This window comes from Cetorhinus maximus, chromosome 19 (assembly GCF_964194155.1).
Source record: "Cetorhinus maximus chromosome 19, sCetMax3.hap1.1, whole genome shotgun sequence".
Taxonomy (NCBI): Eukaryota; Metazoa; Chordata; class Chondrichthyes; order Lamniformes; family Cetorhinidae; genus Cetorhinus; species Cetorhinus maximus.
The window spans coordinates 70,504,845-70,521,686 of NC_135897.1; the positions used below are offsets into that span (position 1 = coordinate 70,504,845).

The 16,842-nt window shown below is 40.5% G+C and overlaps 1 protein-coding gene across 1 annotated transcript in view; it reads right to left on the reverse strand.

The window, feature by feature from the left end:
- Positions 1 to 16,237, reverse strand: part of kng1 (kininogen 1) — a 35,657-nt gene extending 19,420 nt beyond the window's left edge. The window contains exons 1-5 of the mRNA XM_078564090.1: positions 15,265 to 16,237; positions 11,646 to 11,756; positions 10,415 to 10,502; positions 7,142 to 7,317; positions 1,696 to 1,809 (exon numbers count right to left, since the gene is read on the reverse strand). Coding sequence (XP_078420216.1) covers positions 1,696 to 1,809; positions 7,142 to 7,317; positions 10,415 to 10,502; positions 11,646 to 11,756; positions 15,265 to 15,483 — 708 coding nt within the window. The 5' untranslated portion in view covers positions 15,484 to 16,237. The remainder of the gene's footprint in view (positions 1 to 1,695; positions 1,810 to 7,141; positions 7,318 to 10,414; positions 10,503 to 11,645; positions 11,757 to 15,264) is intronic.
- Positions 16,238 to 16,842: the final 605 nt, after the last annotated feature.

The window sequence follows — 16,842 nt, forward strand, 5'->3', positions numbered from 1 at the left end:
TGATGTCAAGGGCAGTCACCCTCACTTCACCTCATGTGTTGTATATGGATTTCAGACAGAGGTTTGATAAGTGCCACAAAACAGCCTTGTCATCAAAGGTGAAGTCTATGGAATAAAAGGGACAGTGGCAGCATTGATACAAAGTTGCCTGAGTGACAGGAAACAAAGAGTAGTGGTGAATAGTTGTTTTTCAGACTTGAGGAAGGTATACAGGAGGGTTCCCCATGGGTCAGTATTGACCATTGCTTGTCTTAATATGTGCAAATAACTTAGACTTGGGTATGTAGGACATAATTTCAAAAGTTGCTAATGACACAAAATTTGGATGTATTGTGAACTGTGGATAGGATAAACATGTGGCAGATTGAATTTAATGCAATGAAGTGTGAAGTGATACATTATGGTAGGAAGAATGAGAAGAGGCACTATAAACTAAAGGGTGCAATTCTAAAGGGGCTCAGGAACAGAGAGACATGGGGGGTATATGTACACAAATTGTTGAAGGTGACAGAGCAAATTGGGAAAGTGGTTAAAAAGGCATTATCATCCTGGGCTTAATAAGTAGAGGCATAGAGTACAAAAGCAAGGAAGTTACAACAAACCTTTATAAAACACTAGTTCAGTTTCAACTGGAGTATTGTGCCCAATCCTGGACACTGCACTTTAGGAAGGATATCAAGACTTTAGAGAGGGTGCAGAAAAGATTTGTGAAAATGGTTCCAGCATGAGGGACTTTGGGTGCAAGGAGAAACTGCAGTTATCCTCTTTAGAGAAGGGAAAGTTGAGAAGAGATTTGAAAGAAGTGCTCAAAATCAGAGTAGATAGAGAGAAACTGTTCCCTTTGTCGGAGGGGTCGAGAACCAGAGGCACAGATTTAAGATATCTGGCAAAAGAACCAAAGGCAACATGAGAAAATGCTTTATTACACAGCAGGTAGTTATGATTTGAAAAGAACTACCTGGGAGGGCGGTGGAGGTAGATTCTACAGTAGCTTTCAAAGGGGAAACTGATAAGCATCTGAAGGCAAAACATTTTCAGGGTTACAGGGAATGTGCAGGAGTGCCAGTCATGGATTCAACAGGCCAAATGGTCCCCTACTGTGCTGAAACCATTCTATAATTCTACAACTCTCACATCCCATTTCACTCTCATCTCACAATCTTTTCTAATTGAAGTATGCACCTCCTGATTTCCACAACCCGCTTGTAGTGCAGGAAGACAGTGATGATTAAGAAACACCATCACTCACTCTTAAACTCACAGCCACCAGCTCAGATGCTGAGACTGCGCCTACTTTAGAGGATAACCTAAAGGCAGGATCAGCACACCGGTCATGAGTGGCCTGCAGTCAGTGCAGTGAAAAATATTACAACACCAACAAGTGAGTAAGAGCTGCCTAGACGGTACTGGTAACAACAAGGAGGTGAGGGCTTTGTAAAGTGTAGAGTCGATAACCAGGAATGAGGGTGGAGGAGATGGGGCTGTGAAGGTTGTGCAGGTTGTGGTGACAGTAATTTTGGGCTGGTCTTTTGGTCTTTCCCTCTTGCCTAAGTACACCATAGATGGTGGAGTGTTAACTATTGCCACGCAAAAAAACCCAAAAACTATAATAATTCTGATGTTTGAAACTATCTTGTGTGCAAGTGGTATTCATAAGCAGCAGAAAACTAAAGTTCATTTTTAACTTTTACTCACTTTTTCGCCATCAGTCTTTACATTGCATTCAGTGGGAATATCATCAAAATCTTCCTTGCTGCATTCAGTTTCTTTAATTGAGAACTTGATTCTGTATTTAATTCCAGCTACCACCTGATTATAAAATTTACATCATTAATGAAAATTTCTTGTGGAGGACATCATAATTGCACGTAATTATCATTAAAATGGCCTTCATTATGCCTCAGTGTTTCATTTTTTCCAACTCTTTAAAAATATGTTTTCCTGTAGATAATGCAACAAGAAAATCATTTTAGACACAGCAGGCATATTGAGGCACATCAACAGATTTTGGAACATAAAATGAAAAGGACTTCAAAGAATATTATCATTTTATCACTATTCAAGACAAGATTGAGAGGGAGATGATCCAAGCCTTTGAAGCATATGAATAATATGGGGATGAATTTTCTATTAAACCACTGGGCAGAATCAGGTGGCAGTAAATCACATCACTTGATTTGTGTTTCCACTTGGCATTTGGGATAAATAAGTGCTGGTAAAAGCCAGGCAACATGGCTACAGCTTTGCAAATGGTGAGCCAAAGGAAATCATGATTCCAAGACTTGACGATGGAACAGTGATTGGATAGTCTGTGAGTAGAGCTAGAGACCAAGTGCAAAATCTGTCTGTTAGAGGCCAGAAGGCAGCAGTTTTTCACACAGCCTAATATATTTGTAGAATAGACTTCCAACAAAAGCCACAAATGCTACTAAAACCTAATTAATCTATGTGGGATAAGTTAAGCTGTTTATATTCTATGCTATCTGCAACTTCATTCATTTATTGGCAGCCTCTTCCTGAGGGGCTGCTGAATAAAAATGCATCCGTGATTGACTTGGTTGCAGCTTTGATGTGATCATGCCAATCCTTATCTTCCTGACTTTCGGTTAGCTAACAAAAACACCACTATACCTAATTTTTAGCCAAACGTAACCCGAACATTTAAAAGTTATTCATTCCTCCAAAATGGATGATGAGAGTCAGAGAAAAGAAGATGTAAGGAAGAATTTTATTTTTAGAGATATTGGTTAGATTTGATATAGGAACATAAGAATATATAAAAAGGAACAGGAGTAGGCCATTTTGCCCATCGAGCCTGCTCCACCATTCAAACGGATCATGGCTGATCATTTACTTCTTACACCATGTTTCCCCACTATCTCCATATCCCTTGATATTATTAGTAACCAGAAATCTATTGATTTCTATTTTAAACATGCTCAATGATTGAGCTTCCGTAGCCCTCTGGGGTAGAGAATTCCAAAGATTCACCACCCTCTGAGTGAAGAAATTCCTCCTCATCTCAGTCTTAAGTGGCGTGCTCCTTATTTTGAGACTGTGTCCCCTGGTTCTTGGCTCACCAGCCAGGAGAAACAACCTATCCACACCTATCCTGTTACACCCTGTAAGAATTTTCTAAGTTTCAATGAAATTACCTCCCATTCTTCGAAATTCTAGAGAATACAGGCCCAGTTTCCTCAATCTCTCCTCAAAACATAATCCCTCCATCCCAGGGATTAGTCTAGTGAACCTCAGTTGCACTCCCTCTGTGGCAAGTACATCCTTCCTTAGATAAGGAGGCCAAAACTATACACAATACTCCAGGTGTGGTCTCACTAAAGCTCTACACAATTGCAGCAAGGCATTTTTACTCCTGTACTTAAATCCCATTGTGATGAAGGTCAACACACCATTTGCCTTCCTAATTGCTTGTTGCACCTGCATTATTCGTGAACAAAGACACCCAGATCCCTCAACACTTCCCAACTGCTCACCGTTTAAGAAATACTCTGCCTTTCTGTTTTTCTACCAAAGTGGATAACTTCACAGTTATTCACATTATATTCCATCTGCCATGTTTTTGCCCATTCACTTAGTCTGTCCAAATCAACTTGAAGCCTCCTTGCATCCTCCTCACAACTCACATTCCCATCTAGTCTTGTGTCATCAGCAAATTTGTAAATATTACATTTGGTCCCCACATCCAAATCATTTATATAGATTGTGAACAGCTGTGGCCCAAGCACTGATCCTTGCAGTACCCCACTAGTAACTGCCTGCCATCCTGAGAATGACCCGTTTATTCCTACTCCGTGCCTTATGTCTGTTAACCAAGTCTCAATCCATAGCAGTGTATTACCCGCAATCTCATGTGCTCTAATTTTGTTCACAAACTTCCCGTGTGAGACGTTATCAAAAGCCTTCTGCAAATTCAAATACACCACATCTACTGGTTCTCCTTTATTGATGCTACAAGCAACATTCTCAAAAAACTCCAACAAGTTTGTCAAACATGATTTCCCTTTCATAAATCCATGTTGACTCTACCCAATCATATCATTATTTTCTAATTGTCCAGTTGTCACATCCTTTGTAATAGATTCTAACATTTTCCCTACCACTGACATAAAACTAACAGGTCTGTGGTTCTCTGTTTTCTCTCTCCCTCCCTTCTTGAATACTGGGGTTACATTTGCTACTGTCCAGTCTGCAGGAACCTTTCCAGGACCTATAGAATTTTGGAAGATAACCACCTCCTTCATGTAGCTTATCTGGTTCAGGGGATTTATCAGCCATCAATACAATTTTTTTGAGTACTACCTCTTTATTAATACTGATTTCTTTCAGTTCCTCAATTTCACAAGTCCCTTGGTTCTTTAGTATCTCTGGAAGATTTTCTGTATCTTCCTCCGTGAAGACAGACACAAATCAAATATTTAGTTTCTCTGCAATTTCCCTATTCTTCATTATAAATTCTCCCGTCTCTGCCTGTAATGGACACACATTTGTCATATTTTCCTTTTCACATACCTAAAGAAACTTTTACAGTCAGCCCTTCTGTTACTGTTTGCATTCATATTCTCTTTTCTTTTTCTTTATCATTTTCTTGGTCATCCTTTGCTGTAATCCAAATTGCTCCCAATCCTCATTCATACCACTTTTTCTGGCAATCTTATAAGCCATTTCCTTTGATCTAATGCAATCTTTAACTTATTTTGTTAGCCACAGTTGATTCACCTTTATGTTGGGTTTTTGTGTCTTAGAGAAATATGTATTTGTTGTAGGCCATGTAATATTTCTTTGAATACAAACCTTGCCTGCCTACCATTAAATCTTTTAATATATTTTCCCAATCCACCATAGTGAACTTGCCCCTCATACCTTCATAATTTCCTTTGTTCAGATTTAGGACCCTAATTTCATAATGAACTATATTACTTTCAAACTTAATGTAAAACTCTATCATATTGTGGTCACTATTTCCTAATGGCTCCTTTACAGCAAGGTTATTAATTAGCCCTTTCTCATTATATAATACTAAATTTAAAATAGCCCGATCCCTAATCGGTCCAGATTCATCCAGGAATTCATCCTCCACAGCATTAGTGCTAATTAGATTTACTCAGTCTATATGTAAGTTGAAACCACCAATTATTACTGTATTATATTATCACTACAGTTTGATGGCCTATAAACAACTCCCACCAATGTTTGCTTCCCCTTGCTGTTTCTTAGCTCCAACCAAACTGATTCTACATCTTGAGCCTTCAATTTAAGATCCTCTCTCTCTAATGTACAGATCTGTTCCCTTATTAACAGTGCTACCCCACCCCTCGTCCCCTCCATCCATGCCTCCTAAATGATGAATGTCCCTGAATATACAGTTCCCAGTCCTGGTCACTCTTTAACCACATCTCTGTAATAGCAATTGAATCATACCCATTTACCTCTATTTCCACCTTCTAATCATCCACCTTGTTGCGAATGCTGCTTGCATTCAGATAGAGTACCCGTAACTCTGGCCTGAATTTTTCAGTCGGCTGGCGGGAGCAGTTGTGGAGCTGACCACCGCCCGCGATCTGCTCCATGCTGCCTTTTGACGTGGGCGGGCCAATTAAGGCCCGCCCAGCATAAGATGCGAGTGGTGTTGCTCAGTGCTACCTGTGCAGGCGGTTGGGAGGCAGGAGAGTCAGGGCCGGCGCTCTCTCACGCATGCGCGTGAAAGAGTGCTTCAATCTCCCTGAGGCATGGAGCTGCCTCGGGGAGATTGAAGAGCTTTTGAAATAAAAAAATAAATGGATGAAAAATTTAACTAAACATGTCCACTCATGTCACTGTGTCACGTGAGATGGCACATGATTTTATAATTCGGAAATTTTTTTTATTTAATTAATAAAAGCTTTGGGAAACCTTAACCCGCTCATGGATGAGGTTTCCTAAAAAATGTAAAAGCCGCTTGGCCTTTTCGCCTGCCCGCCAATCTTGAGGTTGGATGGGCAGCGTCAACAATGACATTAATTAATTCGTTAAAGGCCTTAATAGGCCTATCGATTATCGGCAGACGCGCGGTCGACTCCGGCGTGCGCCCGCCAAACAAAACATCGTGAGACAGCGCGATGACATCGGGATGCACGCCCAGCGTCATCGCACATCATTTTACACGCCAGCCTGTTGGGCCCACCCCCACATGCCAACTGAAAAATTCAGGCCACTGTCTTTTTAACATTGTTCCACATTTTGATACTATTTGATGCTTGCCTTCATTTCATCTGCCTTCTGATTTTGTTTACTACTTTTCTACTTCCTATTACCAATTTTGCTTCCCTCCAATCTAAGCTCCCTCTCAGGTTCCCATATCCCCTGGCAATCTAGTTTACATCCTCCTGTATGAAAATATAAAATTAAAGTTAAAAAATTAAAAATGAATGAATATATAACAGGACACAAGAAAAAAGAATAATGGTGAACAGAATGCATTTTTAAAGTTAAAATTGCAATTAAGGAACTTATTTTAGTGGCTTAGTGTCAATACGATAGGAATAAAGCTATTGTGACAACAATTAGCTCTATGAATTTAATATTATTTTTGATTCATGATAAGAATGAGCTGAAAGCTTACAAAACCATTTAGCTTAAAGAGAAAAAATGGATGAGCAATATAACAATTTAGAAAATGTTGGCTAAATATTTGATTTAAGACGTGATTGAAAGTCAGGCAAATAAAGAAAGGTTTCTGTACTGATGGGACATTGGGAATTTCACCTGCAGAAAATAACTTGTCGGGATCGAGCAATGTAGATCATTTAAGTTAAGACAAATCTTCTCAATTTTCACTTGATTGCCTTTGGAGGTTAAAGAATATTTTCAGAGCTTTCACTCCTAATGTAAAATGAGGTTGCGGAAGATCATGAAAGGGAAGTCGCATATTTCTGTGGAAGGAAAATCTTGCTGGGCATTTTTTTTTATTCCATAATTTTTTCACTTCTATATTTTATACCTGGACTAAAGTAAAGGCTCAGATGAGGTCTTGCCCTCTCAGCTGGGGATTAAGAAGATCCATAAGATGACGAGAATGAGACAACCCAGAAATATAAAAGAAAATGACGCTAATTATTAATATATTTACAGAGAAAGATCTAACCTGATGAGTAAACTTGTAAACAGTGTGACGCTGAAAGTAATTTGTATAGTTGCTCTCAGTGTTAAACTTTACAATAGCATGGCCAATTATTTCATTTAAGCTGGGATGGTTAATTGATAGATCCACTGGACATCCAAGACACTGGCTGGTTTCTGGCTCAATCGTTGAGTGGTGATCTGGGAAGCAATGTCACAGGTAATTAGTGTGCAGCCAAACAGATGAAATTATTTATATTGGAAACAATAATAAATCTGCACCATGGAATCATCGAAGGTTATTCTGTTCATTACACCTGCTCCAGTTTTCTGAAAGAGCTATTAATCTATTCTTATTCCTCTGCCCTTTCACCGTAACCTTTTCAATGTCACTTCTTTAAAAAATTACCAACTTTCTTTTTAAATCCTGTTATTGATTTGCTTCTATCACTGCCTCTGGTAGGTCATTCCATGTTCTAAACAAAACTTTGAAATAGAAAGGCTCTCCCAGACTCCCTTTGTTTGTTATATAACAGATATAGATAAAAGGTTATACTATATGTTCCATTATTTGTGTTGTGTAATTAGCATGGCTCAACTTGTAGAATTTTGTCTGCTCAATTTGTAGAATTCTCTCTGTTGATTTAGCAGGTTCTGGGCTCCATTCGCTCTCCAAGGCAAAGGTTTTCAGTTTCTGTTGGTTTCCGCGAGATATAAAGCACAATCTCAGCAACATCGGTTGGACCAATACAAAAGATTGGCGAATCTTAAGTGTGAATTACATCCAAAACCATTAATGCTTCCATTTTCTGTGATCTTATACATTATTCAAGATTCAATTCACTCAAGACAGGTCCTTTCCATAAAACTGATCACACCCCAGGTTGAAATTGTGAGATTCCACCAATTGTGTTGATTGGAGAGCAACTTCAAAATCTGCTAATTTTCTTAGGTATTTGGCAAAAATAGGTACTTTTGAAAGTTTTCTCATATCAAAAAATGTTTAATTCACTAAGAAGCTGATTAATGTGCACCATGAAACCATTAAGTCGTTCAATTTTTTTATATGGTTAGTCTTGACTCTGGGCTGTGCATTAATGGTATGGTGCCAGTGGGTGGGAGAAAGCAAGTAGAGCAGGAGTTTTCCACCGGGGACCCATGGGAACTTAATAATACAAAGGTAAGTTTAGAAGGAGATGGTTCCAGAAACGATTGCCTGGGAGAGCCAGGGGCATTCAATAAAGTGTCACATAAAAGGATATTGCACTAGTTAAGAGCTCATAGTGTTTGGGTTAATATATTAGCATGGACAGAGGATTGGCTAACTACAGGAAACAGCGAGTTGGGATAAATTGGTCATTTTCGGGTTGGCAGGCTGTAACTAGTGGGGTGTCACTGGGATCATTTCTAGAACCTCAACTATTTACAATCTATGTTGAATGAAGGAACTGAACGTGTTGTAGCCAAATTTGCTGACAATACAAAGATAGAGGAGAAAGCAGGTTGTGAGGAGGATGTAAAGGGCTGAATTTTTGGGACCCACTGAGGTCAGGAAGGGAGGCTAACAAGGCTTGAAAATTATCAAACCGGCTGAGGGGGTCGATTTCCCAACCTCATGCCAGAGCTTGGCCATTTTGGCTGTTGTGGGTTCACGTCCCAGCAAGGCCACCTTTCCCCAGGAGATGGGCAGGCAATTAGACTCATTAAAACGAAGACAGAAAATGCTGGAAATACTCAGCAGGTCCAGCAGCATCTGTAGAGACAGAAACAGAGTTAATGTTTCATGTTGTGACCTTTCATCATTTCATCGGCCTGCCTGGGCGGGGCGCAGACAAGGGCCGCCCTGCTGCTTTCTCTATTTTCTAATTATGTTTTTAAAACTTGGCTGAAAAGATATCTTATGAAGCGCACTCTTAGTTACTTGCCACTTAATGCAGTTGGTGCTCACCTGAAGCTGGAAGACCTCTTGCAGCTTCGAGAGCCCATCTGCCATAATTGAACAGAGGGCCTGTTTCCATGCCAATTAAGCAGCACCCCAATCCAAATTCCAACAAGTGACTGTTTCTCCCAGGCCTGGAAACACCACTACCTCCTGTTTCCTGTCCTCAGACAAAAATTCAGCTAAAAGAGTCTGCAAAAAGACGTAGATAGGTTAAGTGAAGAGGAAAAAAATTATCAGATGGAGTATAATGGGTGAAAATGTGAGATTATCCACTTTGGAAGAAAAGAATAGAAAAGTAGAGTGTTATTTAACTAGAGAGAGATTCCAGGATGTTGCAGTACAGAGGGATCTGGCAGCCTTACACATGAATCACAAAAAGTTTGCAAGCAGGTACAGGAAGTAATTGAATATAAGTGGAATGCTGGCCTTTATTGCAATGGGGATAGAGTGTAAAAGTAAGGAAGTCTTTCTACAACTGTACAGGGTGTTAGTGAGACCACATGTAGAGTACTGCATACTGTTTCAGTGTCCTTGTCTGAGGAGGGCCATACTTTCATTGAAAACAGTTCAGAGGAGGCTCATCAGGTTGATTCCGCTGATGAAGTTGTTGTCGTATGAGGAAATGTTGAGCAAGTTAGGACTATACTCATTGGGGTTTAGAAGAATGGGAAACAATCATAATGAAATGTATAAGATTCAGAAGGGGCTCAGCATGATAGATGCTGAGAGGGTGTTTCCCTCGTGGGGGATTTTAGGAACTAGGGGGCACAGTTTCAGAATAAAGAATCGCCCATTTAAGACAAGAGTGAGGAGGAATTTCTTCTCTCACAGGATCATGAATCTTTGGAATTCTCTACCTTAGGGAGCTGTAGGGGAGGCTGAATCACTGAATATGTCCAAGGCTGCGATAGACAGATTCTTGAACTGTCAGGGAGACAAGGATTTGGGGAAACAGGCAAGAAAGCGGAGTTAAGGCCAAGATCAGATCAGCCCAGCCATGATCCTATTGAATGGCAGAGCAGGCTTGAGGGGCCAAATGGCCAATTCCGGCTCCTATTTCTTATGTTCCTTTGTCCTGGGTTTCATTGTGGGTCCTGGAGGAACACTCTGACTTACCAAGACTGCTACTTGCAAGTCAGTCAGCCTGAAAATGGTCCCTCAAAAATGAGTGATGTGCATCTGGAGGCATGACAGATACTGCAAGCTCACCCAAAGTATTCAAATGAAACCCCAAGCTTCTATGTAGATTCTCCTAGTGTGTGTGTGCCTGAAAATGAGGCGTGTGCCTCAGGTACCTGAAAATGAAGCATAGTTTCTTAAACATAATCTACTAAATATAATTTTAGTGTCTCATACCTGAATGTATGGTGCAATTGTAATCAGCCACTTCAGCTATTCTTTGGGTTTTATGGATGTACACATTCGACTCACAATGACCTGTAGACTAAAAGTAAATATCAGAATTAGGAAAAAAGGCTTTAATTTACATATGAGAAATCATCCAGACATCGAGGCTATCAGTTTGATTGAAATATTAAATATTCCAGCAAATGACGAGTATGAATGCACTAAGATAGAAATTTATGGGTACCCACAGGCCACTGTCTCAGATCTTTTAGGATCTTCCAGCTCCCATTTAACTCGCCAGCCTACTGATCAGTGGATACACAGACCCAGAGCCCAATACAACGAAAATGGCTAAATGGCTGGACTGGACAAGTATAAGGCTGCCATTTCTCAGGACTGCAGCCTATGTCAGGCAACTAGACTTTCCCCTTTCACTGTACAATTGACACATAAAGGGAGACACCAAGCAGTCCAGGTGCAAAAGAAACCTTGCATTCATATAGGGCCTTTCACAACCTCAGGATGTCGCAAAGCAATTTACGGCTAATGAAATACATTTGAAGCGTGATCACTGTTGCAATGTAGGGAATGGAAATAAGGCAATGCAGCCAACAACAGCTCCTTCCCAGGATCACATAAACTACTCTCCTGTTGCAAACAGTTCCACTTTTCAAGTCTTTCTCCATATTTACATTTCCCCACACCTGGCGGCATCCTAGTGCATCTGTGCTGTACCGTTTCAAATAACCTTTATTAGGGGCTGGAATTTCCTTGGAGGTGTTTCCCCACCAACCCCCACCACACACACACACCCCCGCACCACCACCCCACCCCCCCTCCCCCTCCAGCCACCTACCACCTCACAACTGTAACTTTGCCAGAAATGCAACAGAAATCTTGTTTATGTACATAAATGGAATGTCTGCTGCACATGCAGTGAAATCACTGCAGTGGAGCTGAAGCAAGCTCTGAAGAAATTCCCAACCGAAAGAAGTCTTGAAAGACTGCCCTGAATGTGGTTTCTAATAATAAAACGATAGTCAGGATTTTGCAGCCCCTCCCACCCGGTGGGATATCACGGTCCTTACGAACTGAATGGATATTTAAATGGCTCGCCGCATCCACCAGGGGGAGACACACCGCGGTGGGGCTGTAAAATCCTGGCCAATGTTGAAAAAGTTGTTGCAAATGTTTGAAGCTGTTTGAAGGGCCTTTCAGAATAGATAATCAGAAAGCTTACAGCTTCTCTAGGTGCTCTGTAGTTGCAGTCGTTCCAGAGTGATTCACTTCCAACAGGGCAATCCGATTCCCGGATAGAAAACGCAACAAAATATCGTCTTCCAAGTGATCCCTGTGAATAACAGATTTCCGTCAGACAAGCATCATCCTTGATTGTCTAACTAAAACATTGAAATGGAATTCAGGTAACACTTGTTGTAACATTATATTAGCTCATCAGGATTCTACAATGTAACATTGCTGAGAATTTTCTGTTGCGCTATTTCCTGAACAATTTTAAATTGATGCAATGGCTAATATTATTTTAAATTCTAAATTGCTGTACTCTGCAAAAAAACTGTTGAAGTAATAGAAATCATGTACCGTATTATATTGTTTCCTGTATAAAGTACTGAAGTGTAAGGAGTGACAAATGCAAAGTTTATAAGTTTGTTATGTCCTGAAAGTGTCTGTTTAATTTAAGGTAAAACGGAGTAGTAAAGGGGTTCATGTGACCTGCTCCAAATCCTGCTTAACAATAAGGCTGGGTTGTTTGGTTACTATGGGGACAGCGAGATCCAGATTGATTTACTGGGAAGAAGGTGTAAGGTGTTCACACCCGTAAATAATGACCAGAGCAGTTATGCTGACTGTAGGTATACTGTTAGTCTCCAAATCTCATAGGGAGGTGTTTGTCAGGCTTTATAAATGGTTATATGTAAAACTGTCTATTTAACTCCAAGATGAAATGGAATTGGGTGTCTAGACAATAGCTAACTAACATTTCTACCTGGATACAAGGCCTATGTGGTTCACTTTGGCACAGAAATGGACTTTGAGAGGGGAACAGGATTGAGTTACAGGGTTTTCTTAAGATGTCCCTGAATCTCACAGACAGGTCAGTTTTTAAAATCTGAGAGAGAGAGAGAGAGAGCAGCAGCAAGGTAGAGGCAGCTAGTCTCTTGTTCAATGCACAGAATTCGAGTGGAAGCTCACGTGGGGACTGAAAAGACCAAGTTTGTGAGGATTTAAATGAGGCTGAAAGATTCAACTAGTTTTGGCTAGAGGAAGGAATCTCCAAGGTAGCCCTCGCTGTGAAAGTCAGTCCGGCGATCAGAAGTTATCTGGCTGGAAAAGGAAAATGTAAAAGGAAGCAAGCCACTGGGAGCTGAGAATAGCTTTGGACTGGTTCCTGGAGAAATACATGTCCAATTAATGGACAGAGTAAAGTATGAAGAAGGAATGCTCTTAAAGTTTGTAATGTGTCCAACTGCTGCCAAGCTCTGACAGTTGTGTTATATGTTTGATGTCATCAATGGCAACAATAAATGTTCAATTAAATTATAGAGCAGGAGATTATTCTAAACTATATTTAGGTAGCATTAATAAATTTCTCCAGAAGAATCACATATTGGGTGGAGTGAAAATTAAGAGGAAGTGGTTGAGAAGGGTGCATGACCGGGGACTGGAGAGAAGAGAAATGAATGGACTGCGTTTGGGGATTACGTGATGAAATGTATTGGAGCTTGGGAACATCTGTGGTGGAAGGAATATGATGTATAGAGGACTCAGGGTTCAGAATATTTGGGGTGAACTGGGACATGGAAATTCACAGGAAGTGGTGACTTGCTCACAGATGGAAACAAATTAGGAAACTATGACCTGAGAGAACTACAGGTTGAACCAAGCAAAACTGAAACTAACAGGAGTGATTGAATAGGATTTGGGACCATTTGTGGGGGGGGGGGGGGAACAACAAACATAAAGATCTTGATGAAGTTGGGAGAGGAATATAATTTGCGTGAAGTCTGTGTATCTATTCATCTACAACAAGTACATGTCAGTACAATGTGCATATGAGAGGTGACACTGGGCTGTAGGTTCTTTACATTTGCTAAAACCTCAGCAATTCTGAAAAGATCCTTGATATTCTCAGAATTGTGGAAATGGTCATACTCTAGGAAAGATAACAGGAGCATACATGTAGAACATTGAAAGGTTCTTCAGCCCATTGAACTTGTTTTTTCTAACATACTTGTACTGTTATGGTGACAATTTGTCCTATAGGCAATCATAATCCAATAAAAATTACAATTATGAACCTAACACATTTGCATTGTTCATCCCCCACAATTAGCATTCTATAGTTAATATTGTCATAGTGCCAGCAGAATTACGAACATACAAACACATGAATAAGAAGCAGGACCAGGCGACTCAGCCTCTTAAGCCTGCTCCACCAATCAATAAGATCATGGCTGATCTGATTGTGGCCTCAACTCCACATTCCGCCTACTCTACCCTTTGACTCCCTTGTTAGTCAAGAATCTATCAACCTCTGCCTTAAAAATATTCATTGACCCTCCCTCCAACGCTCTCTGGGGAAGAGAGTTCCAAAGATCACGACACTCTGAGATAAAAAAATTCCTTCTCATCTCAGTCTTAAACGGGAGGCCACTTATTTTAGGTTGCATCCCCAGGTTCTAGTCTCTCCCACAAGGGGAAAATTTAGAGTCATCAATTTTAGCATCTATGATTGCTTTCATACAGAGTTAAGCATTGCTGGCCTCTGATGCTCAGGTTTCATGCAGCTAGTAGCAAAAGGCCAGTTTTTAATTAGGAGCTCCTAGCTCATTTAGGTCGGCTCCATAAACTTGTGCAGTTGATCACATGGTATTCTTGGCCCCCCTCACTGCATTAACACCAATTACAAAAAATGTGTTAGATGAGGTCATTTTCATTCTATAATAATTCACCTTCCTGTAGCTGGACAGCTGTCACTTCTGGAGGGGAATTACAAAAGTGACAGGAAGAGCAGCCTTAGGAAGAATTTTGCACCAAAGTCCACTCAAGTTAAGCTAATGAACTGATGTAATTTGAGCGGAAAACCTAGGCCACATTATAGTTGCAGGTCTCTCACCTCAAGCAGGTCCAGTCTGGGCAGCTAGTTAATTACTCTTGTGGATCAAATGTGAATTGTAATATTCACCTCAGAAGATAGTGAGATTTGATCTAACAGTGACATGGCACTCTTCTCTGGTTTCTTTCCTTTCTTCTAGTGTAATAAACTACCAATTGAGAATACTTTGTGGTAATGTTTAGAACTTGCACTAATTCTAACTAAGTGGATCACTGAACAGTGAATCAGTATTGTGGCATGGTGATCCAGCATGGCAATACAGGATATTGGGCATCATGTTGGTGAAGCATGGGGGTACTGTGCAGTGGTGTGGTATATTGGAGCTCCAATATACTGAGTAATGGCACCATAAAATATAACTTTGTCCATTTTTTAAATTCATTCATGTGGGCGCCCTTGAGAAGGTGGCGGTGAGCTGCCCTCTTGAACCGCTGTAGTCCGTGTGGTGTAGGTACATCCGAAGCCAAGCTCCTGATCTCAGTTACAGTGTAATCAATGTGCTGAGCAGAAACTAAGTAATGGGAAGATTTAAGTGGTAAGTCTCCTCCCAATGATCAGTTAAAGAATGGCTAAAACCTGAGAGCGTGCATAATACTACGGTTAGACACAAATAATCTTAAAAAGAGACAGGAAATGCATTGAAATATCATAAAGCAAAGCAAAATAATAGTATGATTTGCACACAAATATTATACAACATCAGAGTAAAAGATCTGCTCACCTGTGCTTCTGCATCGGTGACTCTGTAAAGAGCATATTGATGGCTGCCTTGCTGCTCAGCATTGAATTTTCTAAGAGTGAGATCCACAACAATTTGAACCTCTGGGTTACTACAATCAATGGGATATATTGAAGGATCTTCAAGTTCAAATATAGGTTCCGATCTTAGATCAACACATAACAGCTGAATGGTAAAGAGTGCAATATATAGCAGCATCATGCTGGATAGTGGATGTACAGACTACTCTGCCCGCAAACAGATATCAGCACTAAAGAAAGATCAGGGTGCTAAACTGCTTTTTGCCTCTGATTCATATAAATAGTTAGGAAGTCTGGCAAAGCCAGCCTTTCAGTAAATACTTGAATTTTCTTGTGCAACATGGTCTTATATTTGTTCTACCATATTTGAACAAATCAGATATCAACCTAACTAATAAAAAGTGGCCTTGCCCTCAAGATAAGAAAACAAATATTTCAACATCTATGCTATGATGCCTACTCATTCCCCTCCCACACACCCACAACGACACCACGTTTGACCACTGATAGACAGAATTGATGGCAATAACTTTTATAGTGTGCATTGCTGGGGAAAGGTTGTGAGTATACAACTGTTATATATTGTTATCACATTTCATTGAAAAGGTTGATTTTTCTCAAAATTGCTGATCAGTTTAATGAACAGACTACTGGTTTGAACATTGTAATGTGATTTCTCCATCACACTACCACCGTTCACGTGTCTATGAAATAAAAACATAATTAAAAAATTGTTCCTTGCTTCTATAATCACAAATATGAAGTAGCCATGGCAGCGTAGAGTAGGGCATGATAATATATAGACTTGAGACAAATGTTAGGTTACATTCTCACCATATTTATCGATTTAAAGTTTAAGAGAATGGTAGCATAGTGGACAAATCACTAGAGTATTAATCTAGGGGCCTGGATTAATGATCTAGCAGTATGAGTTCAAATCCCACTCTGGCAGCTGGGGATTTTAAATTCTCTTAATTAAACAAACCTGGAATAAAAAGCTAGAATCAGTAATGGTGACCATGGGGCAGAATTTATCATCCCACTGGCGGGCGCATGATGATGTCAGGCGAGCGTCCCAACATCATTGCGCACTCGCGTGATATTTCGCTTGGCGGGCGCACAGGGGCCAGAGTGGCGCCCACCATTAATTAAGCAGCCACTTAAGGCCCTTAGCAGTCCATTTGACTGTGATTTTTCCTTGCCTGTGCAATTTTGAGCTCATCGCACGGGCAAAACAGGCAGGCAGCCAGCCGACATTTTCACAAACCTCATCCAAGGGCGGGATAAAAAGGGTCAGCAGCATTGCCAGTGTGAGTTGTGAGCAGTTTTGGAGATAGTTTTCAGCTAGTTGCTTATTGGTACTTGGCAGCTTCATCTCTGTTCAGGGCTTCATTCTTAGCATTTCTAGGCTTCATTTCAGGACTCATTGCTGTCTGCCAGGCCCCTGGAGGATTCAGACCATGTGGACCCTTCCAGGTATCAGACAGCCTTCTGTTACCCTGGTAATGGAGATTGTGGCCTCTGCTGGAGGCACCTCCTC